At 42.2% G+C, this 16,592-nt stretch overlaps 2 protein-coding genes across 3 annotated transcripts in view; one reads left to right on the forward strand and one right to left on the reverse strand.

Moving 5' to 3' along the window:
• Window positions 1-1,951: 1,951 nt before the first annotated feature.
• On the reverse strand, window positions 1,952-9,044 carry LOC115167045 (protein LSM14 homolog A). Of its 2 annotated transcripts, none has more exons than XM_029721083.1 (9): window positions 8,735-9,044; window positions 7,964-8,127; window positions 7,712-7,859; window positions 6,372-6,539; window positions 6,074-6,148; window positions 5,702-5,881; window positions 5,337-5,508; window positions 4,924-5,203; window positions 1,952-4,758 (listed from the first exon to the last, which is right to left on the reverse strand). In XM_029721083.1, the coding sequence occupies exons 1-9, from the start codon at window positions 8,853-8,855 to the stop codon at window positions 4,738-4,740; spliced, it is 1,329 nt and encodes a 442-aa protein (XP_029576943.1). In that variant the 5' UTR covers window positions 8,856-9,044; the 3' UTR covers window positions 1,952-4,737. The 2 variants fall into 2 exon arrangements, with proteins under 2 accessions (XP_029576943.1, XP_029576941.1); XM_029721081.1 differs by having other exon boundaries at window positions 1,952-4,761.
• Window positions 9,045-9,876: 832 nt separating this feature from the next.
• LOC115167046 (transcription initiation factor TFIID subunit 4) overlaps window positions 9,877-16,592 on the forward strand; it is a 107,919-nt gene continuing 101,203 nt past the window's right edge. The window contains exon 1 of the mRNA XM_029721084.1: window positions 9,877-11,176. Within this exon, the coding sequence (XP_029576944.1) occupies window positions 9,886-11,176 (1,291 nt within the window). The 5' untranslated portion in view covers window positions 9,877-9,885. The remainder of the gene's footprint in view (window positions 11,177-16,592) is intronic.

The following is a 16,592-nucleotide window of genomic DNA, read 5'->3' on the forward strand; positions in this document are numbered from 1 at the left end:
TGAGCACAACTGTCTGTGCGGGTCCCTACAGTATTGTAACGACCCTGGGTTTATAAACGCCGAAATCGACTCTGCCGCAGTCGATAGCGCGCTGGACTTCGGGCTAGAAGGTTGAGGGTTCGAGACCTGCTCTCTCCCTGTTTCATTACAGTATTAACACAGTCCAATGTTTCCGTGGCTGTTATAGTTTACATGTATTTTCAGCAGGGCTTTTAATAAAACACAAGACGGTGTCGTTCACTGCGGCTATTAGTGTGACCGGGCAAAGTTTGAGGCCAACTATATGATATTGTAGCGACCCGCACAGACAGCTGTGTGTTATGTGTTAGGCTATTAGTTGGTTGTGTTGTACATAACAGTACCCAGTGTTCGCAGGGTCCGACATGCCAATCAACCTGCTATCTGCCAATCATGGGAATGCCTGGAATGTTCTGATGCCGGGCATCCTGGTGGTGGCGTGGGTGGGCAGGGGGATGGAGCATTGCAAGTTAAGACCAGGTTTAGCCATTGTTCTTTCTCTTACGTCTGGGCTTCACAAGAGAAGGTCACGGTTGGTTTGTGGGCTATCCTTCATTTATTTGGCATGGGCTACGGCCAAACAGTAGCCTGTGTGAAGTTGGGTTAATAAACCGTCAATTCGTAAACTAAATCCTCTGTCTGGACAATTGTTCCTTTATGATCTAGTCCGGTCATTACAATATAATATGGCCGAGGTTCGAGGCTACCGGCGTTAGCTAAATTAGCTAGCAAGTATCTGATTTAGCTTATGCTAAGCACTGCTGATCCTGGTGCTAGATTAATGTTAGCTGCATTTTATAGCCAGTGATGAGAAACCGATCTTTCCACTGTAAACTAGCTGATAAACTTTACGATTCAGTAACAAATTTCAAAGACAAAACCGTTACCTCGTAAAGGTTCAAACTATGTTTGCAGTGGAAAAGGAAGTTCCTTCAAACTGTGAAATCTGTTTGAAAGGAGAAGCTAGGGAAATTGGCTAGTAGAATTAGAATATTAAAGAACGCGTTAAGTTAGCGTGTGGGTGTATAGCAGCTGTAGGCGTTAATTTGACGTGCACAGGACCGCTTGCAGTAGTTTATTTAGCACATGTTAAACCGCCTGCAAGCATATTTGCACGCGCTTATTTGACGCATGTAGGCGTTAATTTAGAGCCTGCACCTGTTTACTTTACACACACAGCATTAAAAAGATCGCGTTTTGACCACGTGCTTTAAAACCAAAAAGGCGTTCCATATCTTATCCACACTGCTAATCTTATGCCTAACCCGAACCTTAAATTATGACCCAAAAGCCAATTTTTGTTTTCAGGATTATTACGATATAGCCATCCTGGCTTTGTGGCTATGGGAACTAGTGGAAACAGGGATTTTCGTTAATTTTAGTCGAAAATTCGCCCGTTCAATTTCAATCCATATTCCCGTGTCCTTACCCTGATATAGACTCCTGCTAACCTGTGGATAGGCTAATTGATGCTTCCTGCTATATCGCGTTCATCTATCCAGTTGTTTTGGACAGGAGTAGGACGAGAAGTAGCTTAGGAGCAAAGTGAAAAAACGGCCCTGCCCGTGCTAGTGCGCATGTCAATCTAATATTTGTAAACAAACTACAGAAAAAGTCAACCCAATGCTTTCCACAGAAGCATGTCTATAAAAATTAACTCAAATACATTTTCAAACTACATATACATGTTCCCCCTTCTCTAGAAAATACCATGACCATAAACATTTCAAATAGTAACTGAAGTTAGAGCCCCAAAAAGTAATTATAAAAGATGGACATACACAAATGCTATGTGCCTGGAAGGTTTGCTAGAAGGCAATAACTACATTTCTCCTAAAATCTTGAAAAATATGTGAACTGAGTAATGTAGAACTTGTAGTGTACACAATTCTTGGAAAGCAACTCAACTGTCAATATAATAAAAACAAGGAGATGGCTATTGAACAATTGTTTATTTTTATAGAGTAAAAACCTATCTGCAGAGGGTGAGCCCACTTGAAGTACACCATGCTGTTCAACTGCTTTATTTAGAAACAATATCTGGCTTTATTATTCCAGAGGTCAGGAGTAACTAATGTAATCAAAACTTTACAGCAATATGTAGGTAATATGTACTGTTTGAAATCTCAAATTAGCTCTGGACCTTACACCGATGTGGTTATTGCAACTGCCCAGGCTCCTGTGTATAATCCTTGTTCGGAGTCATTATTTTGTGTTTAATCACAAGGCAAGGCTGCCATAGCCCCGTACAAGCCATCCTGATCTCACGGATCAGGATGATTCATACGAGGCTAAGGCTGCCATACATTGATCTGTATTATCAATCTGTACAACAATTCAGTCAAACTGCACATTTATGAACTACAGGATATATTGGCCTAGCTGCCCAACATTTTTTATGTTCTAGATCAGGTTTATTTTGTAGTGTTTTCAAATAGTACATCTTACATATTGTCATCATACTGTAGGTCAATTGAGAGAAAGATAAATGCATGACCACTCCCAAACATACTGACAAAAAGTGAGAACATCTGAAAAACCCACCCGCATTAAACGCTGGCCTCAACATCCAGTTCACATCCCTTTATCTTATAAAAAGAAAATATCCCATTAAAAATCTGAATCGCTTCAAGAGGTATGATTTTATGGACAATCCTCCAAACTGCAAGTGCTGGACAATAGACAGTGCTCAATAGACTTCCACAAGCATAGGGAAAGGGACAAACATAGCAAGCTTAAAGCACCGATGCGGTTTATTACAAATGCTGGAATTGGATCACTAGGAATTCTTCCAGAAGCTTAGTAGATTGGTTTTAAGGCCTGGAGTAACTTCACTACTTTTCATCTAACTTCCAACAAGTGAATTTGTTTCCTTCAACCTCATGTAAATTTAGCAGTTGGACTTAAAATAAATCTATGAATGTATACTCAAACCTAGTTGTGAAGAAAATTCTCTGATGGCTGAATGAAGATTTTTCCCAAGTTATACAGCCCTTTACTCTCCCCCAACATATTTTGTCACTTCAACAAATAGATGTGCAGTCCTCAATTTCTTTTTTCAGGACAAGCTTGCGTTAGAATCACTTCTGTGCCATGCTACTACAATGTCAATACAGCTGGTGAATGATACTATTACTCACTGAAGTTGCATTAGTGGGACTGAAAAACAAAAAACACCAGCATCTTTCTGTTTAGAGTTGAGCACACCAGATTGTTGTTTCAGATGCAACACCATACAAGGAGCAAGCATGCCAATAGACCATCAGGTAAAGCAAGACTGTCTGCTAGAGAAATGGTCAACATACATCAGTAACACTTGAATTGCAAATTGTTTTGAAACAAACAGAATAAGTAGCCCAATGCTCCCAGTCTGGGGACAAGATCAATCTGGTTACACAGCAGTCTAGGCCAGAAGCAGCCATCTTCTCTTGCAGGGCAAACATTTAGAGGTCAACAATGATTTAATTCCATAGACACTTGTTAAGCAGCTAGTTAAAACATGGCAGTTATTTCATATTCAAGCGCTGGGGAGATGGAGAAGGCTAGATAGACATTTCTAATGACTGACGCTCCAAGTTCAGCCATGATTGTTGCAGAAAAGCCTCCTTTGACTACACTAAAAAGGGCAATAGTCACCAACACTACATTTAACAAAAATATGCAGCACACCCCATCACTGAATCACAAAGACTGCAGTCCTTCCCAACATGACCTGTAGTTGGCGACCAGCATTAGCAGGTGTTGGGAACCACAGGTCATGCTTAGGGGTAGAGAAAACATCAACAGCTCTGAATCAATTCATTCATATGCATTTCTAAAACCAGAAGTTAAGTGGCAACCACACAATATCTTTGGGGCAGAAATAACAGCGTGATGCAGTAGAAATACATTCATTCAATATTCAGTAAGATTATAAAACATTATCCCGATTAGTGAAAACTCTCAAATCCAAAGTGTTTTCAGGATGTCTGACCTACTCCAAGCTTGTATAAATAGCTTATGTTAAAGGTCTGAACTGACTACCTTAATTTGAAAGCAGGATCTCTACAACAAAAGTGAGCCTATGATGTAAACCACTTATCTACTTGATGTACCCCAAGAACATTTACATTTTAGTCTTTTAGCAGGAACACTGAAACAATAGTTTCTCTAAGAAACTTGGCAAAGTACAGCAGAACGTCAAAACACGGGATAAACGGCTACGAAGATATACACTAGGAGAATATAAAAAAACAAAAACTGTGACCCCGACAGGCTATGTAGGATTTTAGTGCTCCTAAGGTACATTGCAGGCTATATCCCAAAAAATAAAGCTATTTTTCAGTGATCAAAGTACTCACAGTATCAGCGGGCTTCTGCATACATCTTTACACAACAGAACATTATCAAATACAATTGTAGTAAGAAAGGAACTCAAATAGATGCAAAAATACTGAATAATTCCACTGGTGTACGATATTTACACAAGTTCTTGTCCCTCTGATTACTGTATAATATCAAACAACGCTCAAATTTTCAAAAGCACATTATAATCCTCTGTTGTATTTTTGGGAGGGAAAAAAATGAAATTGGTAAAGAAACTGCATTCACACCCGTTGAAATCAAGCAGTCAACCCCAGTGCTGGTGGCAAATTTACAGAGTATGTCGTCATTCTTTTTGACAAATATTTCTGGACCATGAAGGGCTACAATTCTTGGTGGATCCATCTCTCCGGTGCACTACGCAGCCACTTTGTTATCCTTCTGGAATAAAGCAAAACATGTTTAGACTTGAACACACATCCAGCCTTTAATATTGAGGCAAAGATTTGCATCATATTGAACTTCACTTGCATTATCTCTGATGTTGGGTTGTCCACAACATTTTTACATGTGGTGTAAACCAAATGGTAAGGAATGATTTACCCTGTATTCATATTCAACAAACTCCCGGCCACCTCTGCTGCCTCCTCGGAATCCTCCCCTGAAGCCGGGTGGGGCCCCGTGGGGGGGTCCAAAGGAACCTCTGCTCATGGCACGCCCTCTGCCCCCACGGAAGCCCATGCCGCCACGACTTCCTCTGAAGCCTCCTCGGCCTCGGTTGTGCCTCAGTGGGATGCCAAAGGTCTCCGAATTCATCCTCCTCTCCTCAGCCCAAGTCTGCCTTCTTGGGAATCCTGAACCTCCAGATCGCTCAGCTGCTTTCCTGTAAATACAAAAATGAGACCTTTAATGCCAAAGACTAACCGACATGCTTTGGATTTCCATTAGTATGAGACACTATCAATACCACAAAGCACAAATAAAAATAGAAAAATTGGAGAGCAAAAGGGACATGCCTTGTATCATCAGAAGAGATGTTGTCAAAGAAGGACTTAGTCTTGTCGTAGTAAACGTTGGCCACCACAGGTTCCTCTTCCTCAGCATTGCCTTCACTGTTCTGGGTCTCCACTCCAGAATCTGCCTTCTCATCTCCATTAAGAGCCTTCTCTGGTTTATCAGGCTTGTCATCTATGACAGACAATTAAAAAGGGGTAAACAATTTTCTTCATAAACTTGGATTAAGCTAAGAGGATAAAAAGAGTACACAAAACATTGAGAAGTTCCAAGTCAACAGTGGCAGCCTGGGAATTTAGGTAGGAACCCAGGCTAGGCCATGCCATTACTGCTGCATGGAACATGCTATAATAATTACAAATAGTACCTTTCAGTTTGAGTTTACTCTGAAACTCTTTTTCAATCTCCTCCTTGTTGAACTGAGCGTTGGCAGTTTCAAAGTCAAAGTCTTGATCAAACTTCATGGGACCGTCTCTGTGTGGGTTGAAGCGGCCTCTTCCACGGTGACCTCCTCCACGACCACGGCGCTGAGGGGGAGGACCACCGGCTGGGAAGACAGCAGAGTCAGACAAACAATAGCAAAGCAGCATTTAAATTATATTTTGTTTGAATCCATATACATCTTATCTTGACAGAAAAACATGGGCACATTAACACCAGTAAGACAGTGTACAACAGAAGCTAGGGCAAGAGCTTACAGGTTAACAAGTTCACTGGTATTTCATGAGAACCAACTCACCACATTGACGGTTATTCCGGTTGTCGCCACCACCTTGCTCAGAATCTGGTCTGGGTATTTTCTGAACCTCAGGGCCTAAACAGCACAAAATAAAAGGACCAAACTCGCAATTATTTTGGCATATCAGTCAAGACCAACAATATTCTAAACTAGAAAGCCATATGGCCAGGTGCTTCACTTAGAGAGATAGGCAATCAAGCAATTGTTCTAAACAGGCAATGTAGACTAGTCTGTGTGACAGCAGTGTATTGTGGACGTTCAGGCAAAGCCTGGCTACAGCCTCCCCTGCCAGCCTCACCCCTCCTCTGTTCCAGGATGTCAGGAGGCTTCTGGTTGCCCGGGGTAGTGATGGGCCTGGCTGATGGGCCAGCTGGGCTCCTTTGTCCCACTGTGGTGGGGGAAGTCTGCACTGCTTGCTCCAGGGAAGGGCTCTTCCTCAGAGGCTCCAGCTGGGGACTGGTGCGACCTAGAGGACAAGGCAGGGGTTAGCCCAAGATGAACACTTAAGGAGCCTACCGTTACTCTTTAAGGTCCAAGGACATTATATGATATATTCAAAGGTAGACTGGCTCTGGCAGCCAACACAGCCAAATTAGCTAGATATAGAGTATGAGTATATATATTATTTTACACACACATATATATATATATACACATACATATTATTTTACCCCCCTTTTCTCCCCAATTATTCGATCTTGGTTCATCGCTGCAGCTCCCCAATGGGCTTGGGAGAGGTGAAGTCATGCGTCCACTGAAACATGACCCGCCTAACCGCGCTCCTTAACACCCGCCAGCTTAACCCGGAAGCCAGCCGCACCAATGTGTCAGAGGAAACAGTTCAACTGGCATACGTGGTGAGCCTGCAGGCACCCGGCCCACCACAAAGAGTCGCTAGAGTGCGATGAGTCAAGTAAAGCCCCACTGGCCAAACCCTCCCCTAACCCGGACGACGGCGGGCCAAGTGCGAGCGGTGCTATTGGACTCCCGACCACGGCCGGTTGTGGCACACATGAAGCCGGGACCGTAGTAACACCTCTAGCACTCATGCAGTGCCTTAGACCTCTGCTCCACTCAGGAGCCACAAATACTCAATTTAAACATGAATCGATTATAAATTGCAATACGGTTCTAGAAACAATGCCCTTTACTTTCGAAATAATTTCACAACTGCAAAATATACACTTACTGTACACTGTTTTAACCAGCTTTATCACAGTTGAAGCCAACAGTATTTTTCAGTGTCACATTTCTGGCAACCTTCTACAGTTACACACAGGTGTTTGGAGCATGCTAGATAGCTAATTAGCACAGGTGGTGCCTCCGTCTTCCGTAAACACGCGCTGTGTTTATCGACAATTACTTGTGTAATGCAATGGAACTGAGAGTCATGATCAAAGACAGGTTGTGTGATTATAATGCAAGAAGTGCAGTTCTCCACTGATGTTAACTGCAAGCAACATATCGCATAGAACATAAAATTGCATGATATTGAGAGGCAGATATGCTAAAGAAAAAAGTACTAGCTCCAACAGCATTGCATTACACACTGACAATACAAGAGCTTTCAAGATCATTCTTATTTTCAGACATCTCAGAGATGATAGAATGGCAAATCAACAAGATGAATGTACCAACCTCCACCGACAACTCCAAACTGCTGGGACACCAGGGGGCTTGGGTTAAACTGGCTGTACGGGGGGACAGGAGCCCTGCTGCTAAAGGGTGCATATGAGCCCACAGACTGGAATGATGGGGGTGGAGCATTGGTGGATCCAATAGAGGACTGGGGAAAACAACATGTTAGACAACCACATACAGAACTATTAAATATGTAAACAGCAAATACATTTGCAAATGAATCATTGACTAGATCAATGTCCTGCTTACTTGAACAATGGCAGGGTCCTGAGGCAGGGAGCTGGTGGCTTTTGGTGGCTCGCAAACAGTCAGGTCCTTGATGTCACTCCCTCTGAAGATTATGTACTCAAAAACTTCATCCCGTGGTGGAATTGGCCTGTCAGTAGGGCGGTCCTCAGTGCCAAAGGAGCGGACTGTTTGGATAAACAAATGCAGAGACAAATTACAACAGTGTTTCTATCATTGATTGTCTGCAAGATCATCCACCATTCATTGTACAGTCTTGTATTAACAAATTGAAACGCCGTGCAGGACGTAAACAAAGAATGCAAGTGAGCGCATGCACATACCAGTGCAAACAGGCAGCTGCCACTGGAGAAACAATAGAACTGTCGCTAGTTAGCTAACTTGTACTTTCTAGCCATCAAATTAAGGTCAACGTCGTTAGCATTTTATCTAGCCGATTTCCCGTCCACATTAACCGCTAACGTTTACTAGCTAATCATGCAAGTTAGCTGAAGTGATTAACCGGTCAGCTAAGCAATGCACCAACAACGCATGAATGAAACAGGCCAGAGCGTCTGCAGTGAAACGGGCTAGTTAAATTAGTTCTGCTAACTTAAACTAGCCTGCCACACGCATGATTACGCATTCGACGAAGCTAGCTACTAGCTATGCTAACTAGCATTGTGAACAATTTGACAGTGACAGACTAAATACCTGCACCCCACTGCTAGTAAAAAAAAATTGTGTTTTCAATTTATCGACTTATTTGATTGCAAGGTATATGTTTTAGCTTACCTTTGGCGAGAGCAACAGTCGAATTTTCGGTGTCAATTGTGTATAAAATTCCTTCATAGCGAATCTCGGCCTTCGAGATTAGGCTAATTTTACTCCCGATGTAGGGCGTCCCACCACTCATACTGTCTTCCTTTTTATTTGAGTGTGGGAAATAAATATATAGCTTCCAAAAGTATATGGAAAGTAGCTAGCCACTTTATTTAGTCCTGTCTGTACACTTCTAACAAAGATTATTGCTCGTTCGTTCTTCCACCAATTTGCTAGCACCACGACATGGCCGTTTTCTTATGATGCCTTGCCTCACCGCAAAGAATGATGGGAAATCGTCTCTGTCAACCGTAGATATCGCGAGTTTTCATGGGATCATTGCTACCTTTCAAAGATTACTGATCTAAGGTTGGTTTTGTGTTTCTCTCCCTACTGGATACTTTCTGGGATTGGGAGAGGGCAAACTGATCCTAGATCTGAGACTGCCAACTAGAGTTTATGTACATTTTTCATCGCTGCCACTGGACACCTTATCGCCCATCTCTCTCGCCCATCCCTTATGCATAAAAATACATAAAAATACAACGTTTGTTTAATTAAGCAGTTTCCACACATGTATCATGTATTTTACTCTAATCTGCAATAAATACAAGGGTGCAGTTGCAATCTTCTTCATCCAACAAAATGTCCTTCCAGCAATTCTAACAAACCAGCAGCCAGCCACAGCTAGCCGAAGCAACAAACCTTGATAGGTGAAATTAGGTGAAGGTGAAATTATGTGGTTCGGAAACTACTAAGTATTTCCAGTCATGTCTGTGGCAAGTGTCAAAATAAAATCTCTATGACAAATAAAATATGTCCTAGGGACCATATGCTACTCTATACTTGATGTCCCCCCAGACTAAAGCCTATTTTCATTGCCATAATAAAATGTGAGGTTTCTGTGAGAACTCCGACTTTATTACGCGCTGAAATGTAACGTGCTAAACAATTTCCTTACTACAGTATTTTGTTTAGTAATACATTTATTAATCAATGAAATTTGAAGAAAAAAAAACATAAATATCTTTGACGTCAGATTAATTCCCACAATGCCTAGTAACACGCATGCGCATTTCATTAATTTACACTTTTTTTTTTTAGACAGCGATCTATGATCAAAGATGGCGAGCACCTCCGACCCACTGGAAGATATGCTATTTTCTGAGGTGGATGAAAAAGCTGTGAGCGATTTAGTGGGCTCTTTGGAGTCACAACTTGTTGGACAAAGCAACCCTGCAGATACTCAGTCGGAAAACAGAGGTGCTGGGTCTACAGTCACTGCAAACCATCACTTAGGGAAAACGCTACCAGCCCAAGTGGGTACTACACTAGTACAACAGCAGCAACAAGGACAACATAAAGCTGGGATGCACCAGGAGATGAACTCTAAAGAAATTAGCTCAGAGAAAACTGTTACATCTTCTTCGCTGAGTTCTATTCTGTCCTTTGAGGAAGCTTCCACCACTTCAGGGACTGGAGTAAACGCTACCAAGTGCGGTTTGCAATCACATGGAACATCATCTATCACAACACTACCTGCATCTGGTGGTGTAGCAACTTCTCCGTTTGTCAACAGCATCATCAGCAGCAGCACCACCACCAGCCGAGGTTCCGCTCTGGCTTCAGGTCAGACATCAACAGACATTGTCGATCATCCAAGAAAACGTATAACTGCATCGTTACGGAGTGCATCCGCGGGAATACAGAGTTTGAACGGTACCGGAGGAGCGGTAACGTCAAGGAATAATCCCCCTGCGGCGGGAACTGATGCGTTGATTAGCAGTGCAAGTGCAGCAAACTCAAATCGGACCGTTGACGTTACATCTTGTGTAAATACAACGAATTTCACTTTATCTAACTCTAGCATTTCTTCAACTCAATCAGCGATTCCCCTGGATAAGGGGACTCCTACTATTGCTTTGCAAAGACTACCAAGTCACATTGTAGCGAGCATCGCACATAATGGAAATGGCACTACCGTCTCGGCCTTGGTTAAACAAGGCGCGATAGGACCGATCACCTGTGCAGCAGCTTCGCAAGTGAACCACAAAAAAGAGGGTTCTGAAGCGAAGTCGGACGCTCCCGTACAGTCCAAAATAGTCATGTGCAGTCCGTTAGGTGTTGTCAATTCCGTAATAAACGCTGTTTCCTCTCCCTCTGCTGTTTTCAACCTTGCAGCGACTTCTACTGCAAGTCATGTCATGGCAAAGTCTGCTGTCAATGTTGTTGGACAAACAGCAACGGTTGGAATGGTAAGGCCAGCGTCACCGGCTGTGGCCACAGCTACACAGCCTCTGCTTCGACCAGGAGTCCCAGCGGCTCAAAGGATTGTAGCCCCCCAGCTGATTGTCAGACCCCCCCAACAACAACAGACGACCATTCAACTGCCTCCTGGGTTTACCATCCCACCGGGTAAGGTGTTAGAAGGATGAATTGCTCTTCTCTTCAAATCAGAGAGAGGGGAAATCTGCTCAGATCAAAACAATGAAACTGGGCAGGTCTTTTTGAGAGCCCTGTGCTTTGTCATTACATCAATTTTGTACTTTAATGTAAACATTACCTGGACATGTGATGTGTTCCTTCATCATTTCCCTGTTCACTTCCTGAAGATTCCCAAAGACGCAGCAGATTCTGAATGTGCTTTTGGCAAAGTAGCATTCATTTGATAAAACACTTGTCAATACAGATTACATCTGTAAATTCTATACAGATTAAAGGAGAAGTAGTTTTTACAACCAAATCTCTATTTTTGATGTAAATGTCATCTTATAGAAGGGTCCAGTCACCTTTTGTGTGATTTCACATGTTTTTGAGAAACTTGCCCCAAACAGTAAATGTCTTCTCCTCGTTGTGTAGTATAGGGGCCCTGAAAAAACACGAACAAAGGCTCCAAAAACAAATGCGTCCTTTTTTGTCAGTATAGCGATGCAGGTCTTTAGACGTTTTACATATGAAATTGTGCCATTACGAACTTTGTCCGCAACATTATAGACACTTTGGTGTTACTCGAGCCATACATCTCCGTCCATTTTACAGGTAACCACCAAAATAAAGAAAACACTTGAGTAAATGATGGATCCAAAGTGTACTGAAAGCACGGGTGCTTTAACACAGGAAGTTCCAGGCCCTTGTAGAATCTATGCCAAGGCACATTGAAGCTGTTCTTGCCGCTCGTGGTGTCCCAACATGCTATTAAAATGCTTTATGTTGGTGTTTCCTTTATTTTGGCAGTTACCTGTAGCAGCAGGCTACATGGAGAATGGAACAGCTGGATAGGGGAAACAGCTCGAGTTGTGCAAAAGGGAATATAACATTGCGGATAAAGTTTGGAATGACATTTTGTGTACAACATCTAAAGAACTGCGTCACTATACTGAGAGATTTGTTTTTTCTAAGAGAATGTATTTGGTTGTTTCTGGAGCCTTTGTTCATGCTTTTTCGGGGCCCCATATTACATAAAACGGATGAGGTAGGGATTTGTTGGAGGTAAGTTTCTCAAACATGTGAAATCACAAAAAAAGTTGTCTGGACCCTATAACATCCAATTTCCATAAAATAAATTAAGATTTGGTTGTAAAAAAAAAAAAAAAAAAAAAAAACTTCTCCTTTACATCTGTATTGATTTTAGGTTAATTCTGTATAATGTTGAAGAAATATCTGAAATTGAATAAAGTTATTACATGATTCATGACACCCATTATCAACACAAAGATCACAACCAACACTGCATGTGAGCAAAATGTTCGCTGCTCAGTTGGTATGGTGACAAAAATGCTTACTGGTATACTGAATATAATATATAGTATATTTCAATGGCATTGACAATATGACAGAACACAGTACACAATGGCATGCATCATTCCAGTTCTAAGAAAGTTCCACAAATCTGTTTGATATCACCCAATCAAATGACTTTTCTGACATCACAAGCATGCACATATTTTGCCAATGGGCAAGTTTAATGAAATGGCAGGACATAAAAAACACCAGACATGATCTCCTCTATTGGTATTCATCTCTCAAAGTTGTTACCATGAGCTGCATGAGCCACGTGAAAGAGCCACTCAAGTTCTTCAAGAAACAATATGACTGTGTTGGCCCAGCAGACGGATAGGCCTACTCATGCATTTTGTGTGCACTCATAATTCTTTTTAATTTTACATTTTTTATTTCACCTTTATTTAACCAGGTAGGCCAGTTGAGAACAAGTTCTCATTTACAACTGCGACCTGGCCAAGATAAAGCAAAGCAGTGTGACAAAAACAACAGTTACACATTAACAAACGTACAGTCAATAACACAAAAGAAAGGAAAAATAGAAAAATCTATGTACAATAATTACAATTTAGCATTAATACTGGAGTGATAGATGTGAAGATGATGAATGAGCAAGTATTGATACTTGGGTGCAAGAGGGTAAGTAATAATATGGGGATGAGTTAGTCAGGTATGCTATTTATAGATGGGCTGTGTACAGGTACAGTGATCGGTAAGCTGCTCAAACAGCTGATGCTTAAAGTTAGAGTGGGAGATATAAGACTCCAGCTTCAGAGATTTTTGCAATTCGTTCCAGTCATTGGCAACAGAGAACTGGAAGGAAAGGCGGCCAAAGGAAGTGTTGGCTTTGGGGATGACCAGTGCAATATACCTGCTGGAGTGTGCTATGGGTGGGTGTTGCTATGGTGACCAGTGAGCTGAGATAAGGCGGGGCTTTACCTAGCAAACACTTATAGACGACCTGGAGCCAGTGGGTTTGGCGACGGATGCGTAGTGAGGGCCAGCCAACGAGAGCATACAGGTCGCAGTGGTGGGTAGTATCAGGGGCTTTGGTGATAAAATGGATGGCACTGTGATAGACTACATCCTGTTTGCTGAGTAGAGTGTTGGGGGCTATTTTATAAATGACATCGCCGAAGTCAAGGATCGGTAGGATAGTCAGTTTTACGAGGATGTGTTTGGCGGCATGAGTGAAGGAGGCTTTGTTGCGAAATAGGAAGCCAATTATAGATTTAATTTTGGATTGGAGATGCTTAATGTGAGTCTGGAAGGAGAGTTTACAGTCTAGCCAGACACCTAGGTATTTGTAGTTGTCCACATATTCTAGGTCAGAACCGTTCAGAGTAGTGATGCTAGTCGGGCAGGAGGGTGTGGGCAGCAATCGGTTGAAGAGCATGCAATTAGTTTTACTAGCATTTAAAAGCAGTTCGAGGCCACAGAAGGAGTGTTGTATGGTGTTGAAGCTCGTTTGGACGTTTGTTAGCACAGTGTCCAAAGAAGGGCCAGGTGCATACAGAATGGTGTTGTCTGCGTAGAGGTGGATCAGAGAATCACCAGCAGCAAGAGCGATATCATTGATATATACAGAGAAAAGAGTCGGCCCGAGAATTGAACCCTGTGGCACCCCCATAGAGACTGCCAGAGGTCTGGACAACAGGCCCTCCGATTTGACACACTGAACTCTATCTGAGAAGTAGTTGGTGAACTAGGCGAGGCAGTCATTTGAGAAGCCAAGGCTATTAAGTCTGCCAATAAGAATGAGGTGATTGACAGAGTCCAAAGCCTTGGCCAGGTCGATGAAGACGGCTGCACAGTACTGTCTTTTATCGATGGCAGTTATGATATCGTTTAGGACCTTGAGCGTGGCTGAGGTGCACCCATGACCAGCTCGGAAACCAGATTGCATAGTGGAGAAGGTACGGTGGGATTCGAAATGGTTGGTGATATGTTTTATTAACTTGGCTTAAAAACTTTGACTCGGTAGAGAATGGGAATTAGAATAGGGACTTAAAAAATGAAAATTACCGACAATACTGATCACTTATCGCAGGCATTTTGCTGATATTGTTCATTACGATAAGTAGCCTATATTAGAGAAATGTGAAGTTTGAAATGAAATAAGTTTACTAATATGTGTGATTGTTAATGGGACAATTGATGGCTACAAGCATCACACTAGTAGTAGTTTAAAGGATAATTAAAAAAACAGGTGCACATTAATGTTATAAACTTATCGTTATTGCATCAATTCAGGCAATTTATCGCAATATGGATTTTTGTCCATATCGCCCAGCTCTAGTGGAGATTATAATATAATGCTCTCAAAGTTACACATTTTAAAATAAACAAATAGCAGGATATGCATACCTCTGATATGGTATATTCTGATTTGCAGAATAATTTTAACCTCAGTTAAATGGAGAAGAGAAGTTTCATGGAGTGCAGGGAACTCCTGGCCCAGAGCACATCACTGTCTGGCAATTCATGAGTTTATGAACATTTCTCAACCTCTAGACCATATTGCATCTCATCTCACCAATACATGCCTGAAGACAATCCAATGTGAGGGCTGCATATGTGCTCAGCGTGGCGCATGATTAGGTTTCCATGCGTTTGCAAGCGCTAAATGAACAGTCTGAATGAATCCATGCTGTGTGCATTTAAAAACAATGAGCCAGTCATGCTCTAATGACTTGAGGCTCACTTTTATGACTGAGATTGAGGTTGTGTCTAAAGGACTTAGTGTTCTGATTGCCTGCTTTCAGAGGATTCAATTGAGGTTACTTGTTTATGAGTTGAAGGTGGCAAGTTGAAGTTCATCTGTTGTTTAGCAAGTTCGTCTGATCTGTTTTTCTAACTGGGGTTTGAATGAGTAAGCACCTGTCTATGAGGCTGTTCAGACAGGCTCAGAACAGTGAAGGGGACAGATCACATGCAACATGCGAGAGACTATTTGGTTATGTTATTCAACCTTATTTTACCAGGTAAGTTGACTGAGAACACATTCTCATTTACGGCAACAACCTGGGGAATAGTTACAGAGGAGGGGGGATGATAAGGTGGCCTTGATGGTATGAGGGCCAGATTGGGAATTTAGCCAGGACGCTGGGGTTAACACCCCTACTCTTATGATAAGAGCCATGGGATCTTTACTGGCCACGGAGGTGGCATTTACACAGGCAGCCTAGTTCAGATATTTTGGTATGTTGACTAATCAGATCAGCTCTGAAAAATATCTGATGTCAAATAAAATTGTATTTCTTTGTTTTGTTTTGTAAACATCAGGTGTAGACTAACAGTGCAATGCTTACGGATCTTTTCGAACAACAAAGTTAAAGATAAAATTACAAATACTGACATGAGGAATGAATACACAGTGAATAAAATGTTTAAATAAAGAGTAAAAATAACATTTCTACTATACTGCTCAAAAAAATAAAGGGAACACTTAAACACAATGTAACTCCAAGTCAATCACACTTCTGTGAAATCAAACTGTCCACTTAGGAAGCAACACTGATTGACAATAAATTTCACATGCTGTTGTGCAAATGGAATAGACAACAGGTGGAAATTATAGGCAATTAGCAAGACACCCCCAATAAAGGAGTGGTTCTGCAGGTGGTAACCACAGACCACTTCTCATTTCCTATGCTTCCTGGCTGATGTTTTGGTCACTTTTGAATGCTGGCGGTGCTTTCACTCTAGTGATAGCATGAGACGGAGTCTACAACCCACACAAGTGGCTCAGGTAGTGCAGCTCATCCAGGATGGCACATCAATGCGAGCTGTGGCAAGAAGGTTCGCTGTGTCTGTCAGCGTAGTGTCCAGAGCATGGAGGCGCTACCAGGAGACAGGCCAGTACATCAGGAGACGTGGAGGAGGCCGTAGGAGGGCAACAACCCAGCAGCAGGACCGCTACCTCCGCCTTTGTGCAAGGAGGAGCAGGAGGAGCACTGCCAGAGCCCTGCAAAATGACCTCCAGCAGGCCACAAATGTGCATGTGTCTGCTCAAACGGTCAGAAACAGACTCCATGAGGTATGAGGGCCC

The sequence above is a fragment of the Salmo trutta genome, chromosome 29 (assembly GCF_901001165.1).
Source record: "Salmo trutta chromosome 29, fSalTru1.1, whole genome shotgun sequence".
NCBI classification, from domain to species: Eukaryota; Metazoa; Chordata; class Actinopteri; order Salmoniformes; family Salmonidae; genus Salmo; species Salmo trutta.

What these genes read in the sequence shown, in the direction of transcription:
- LOC115167045 (XM_029721081.1), bottom strand. Translation starts at nt 8,855, where the DNA reads ATGAGTGGTGGGACGCCCTACATCGGGAGTAAAATTAGCCTAATCTCG. An exon ending in GTTTGGAGTTGTCGGTGGAG is followed by an intron (nt 6,540 to 7,711) that starts GTTGGTACATTC and finishes CTTGTCCTCTAG; the next exon opens with GTCGCACCAGTCCCCAGCTG. An exon ending in GAGTAAACTCAAACTGAAAG is followed by an intron (nt 5,509 to 5,701) that starts GTACTATTTGTA and finishes TGTCTGTCATAG; the next exon opens with ATGACAAGCCTGATAAACCA.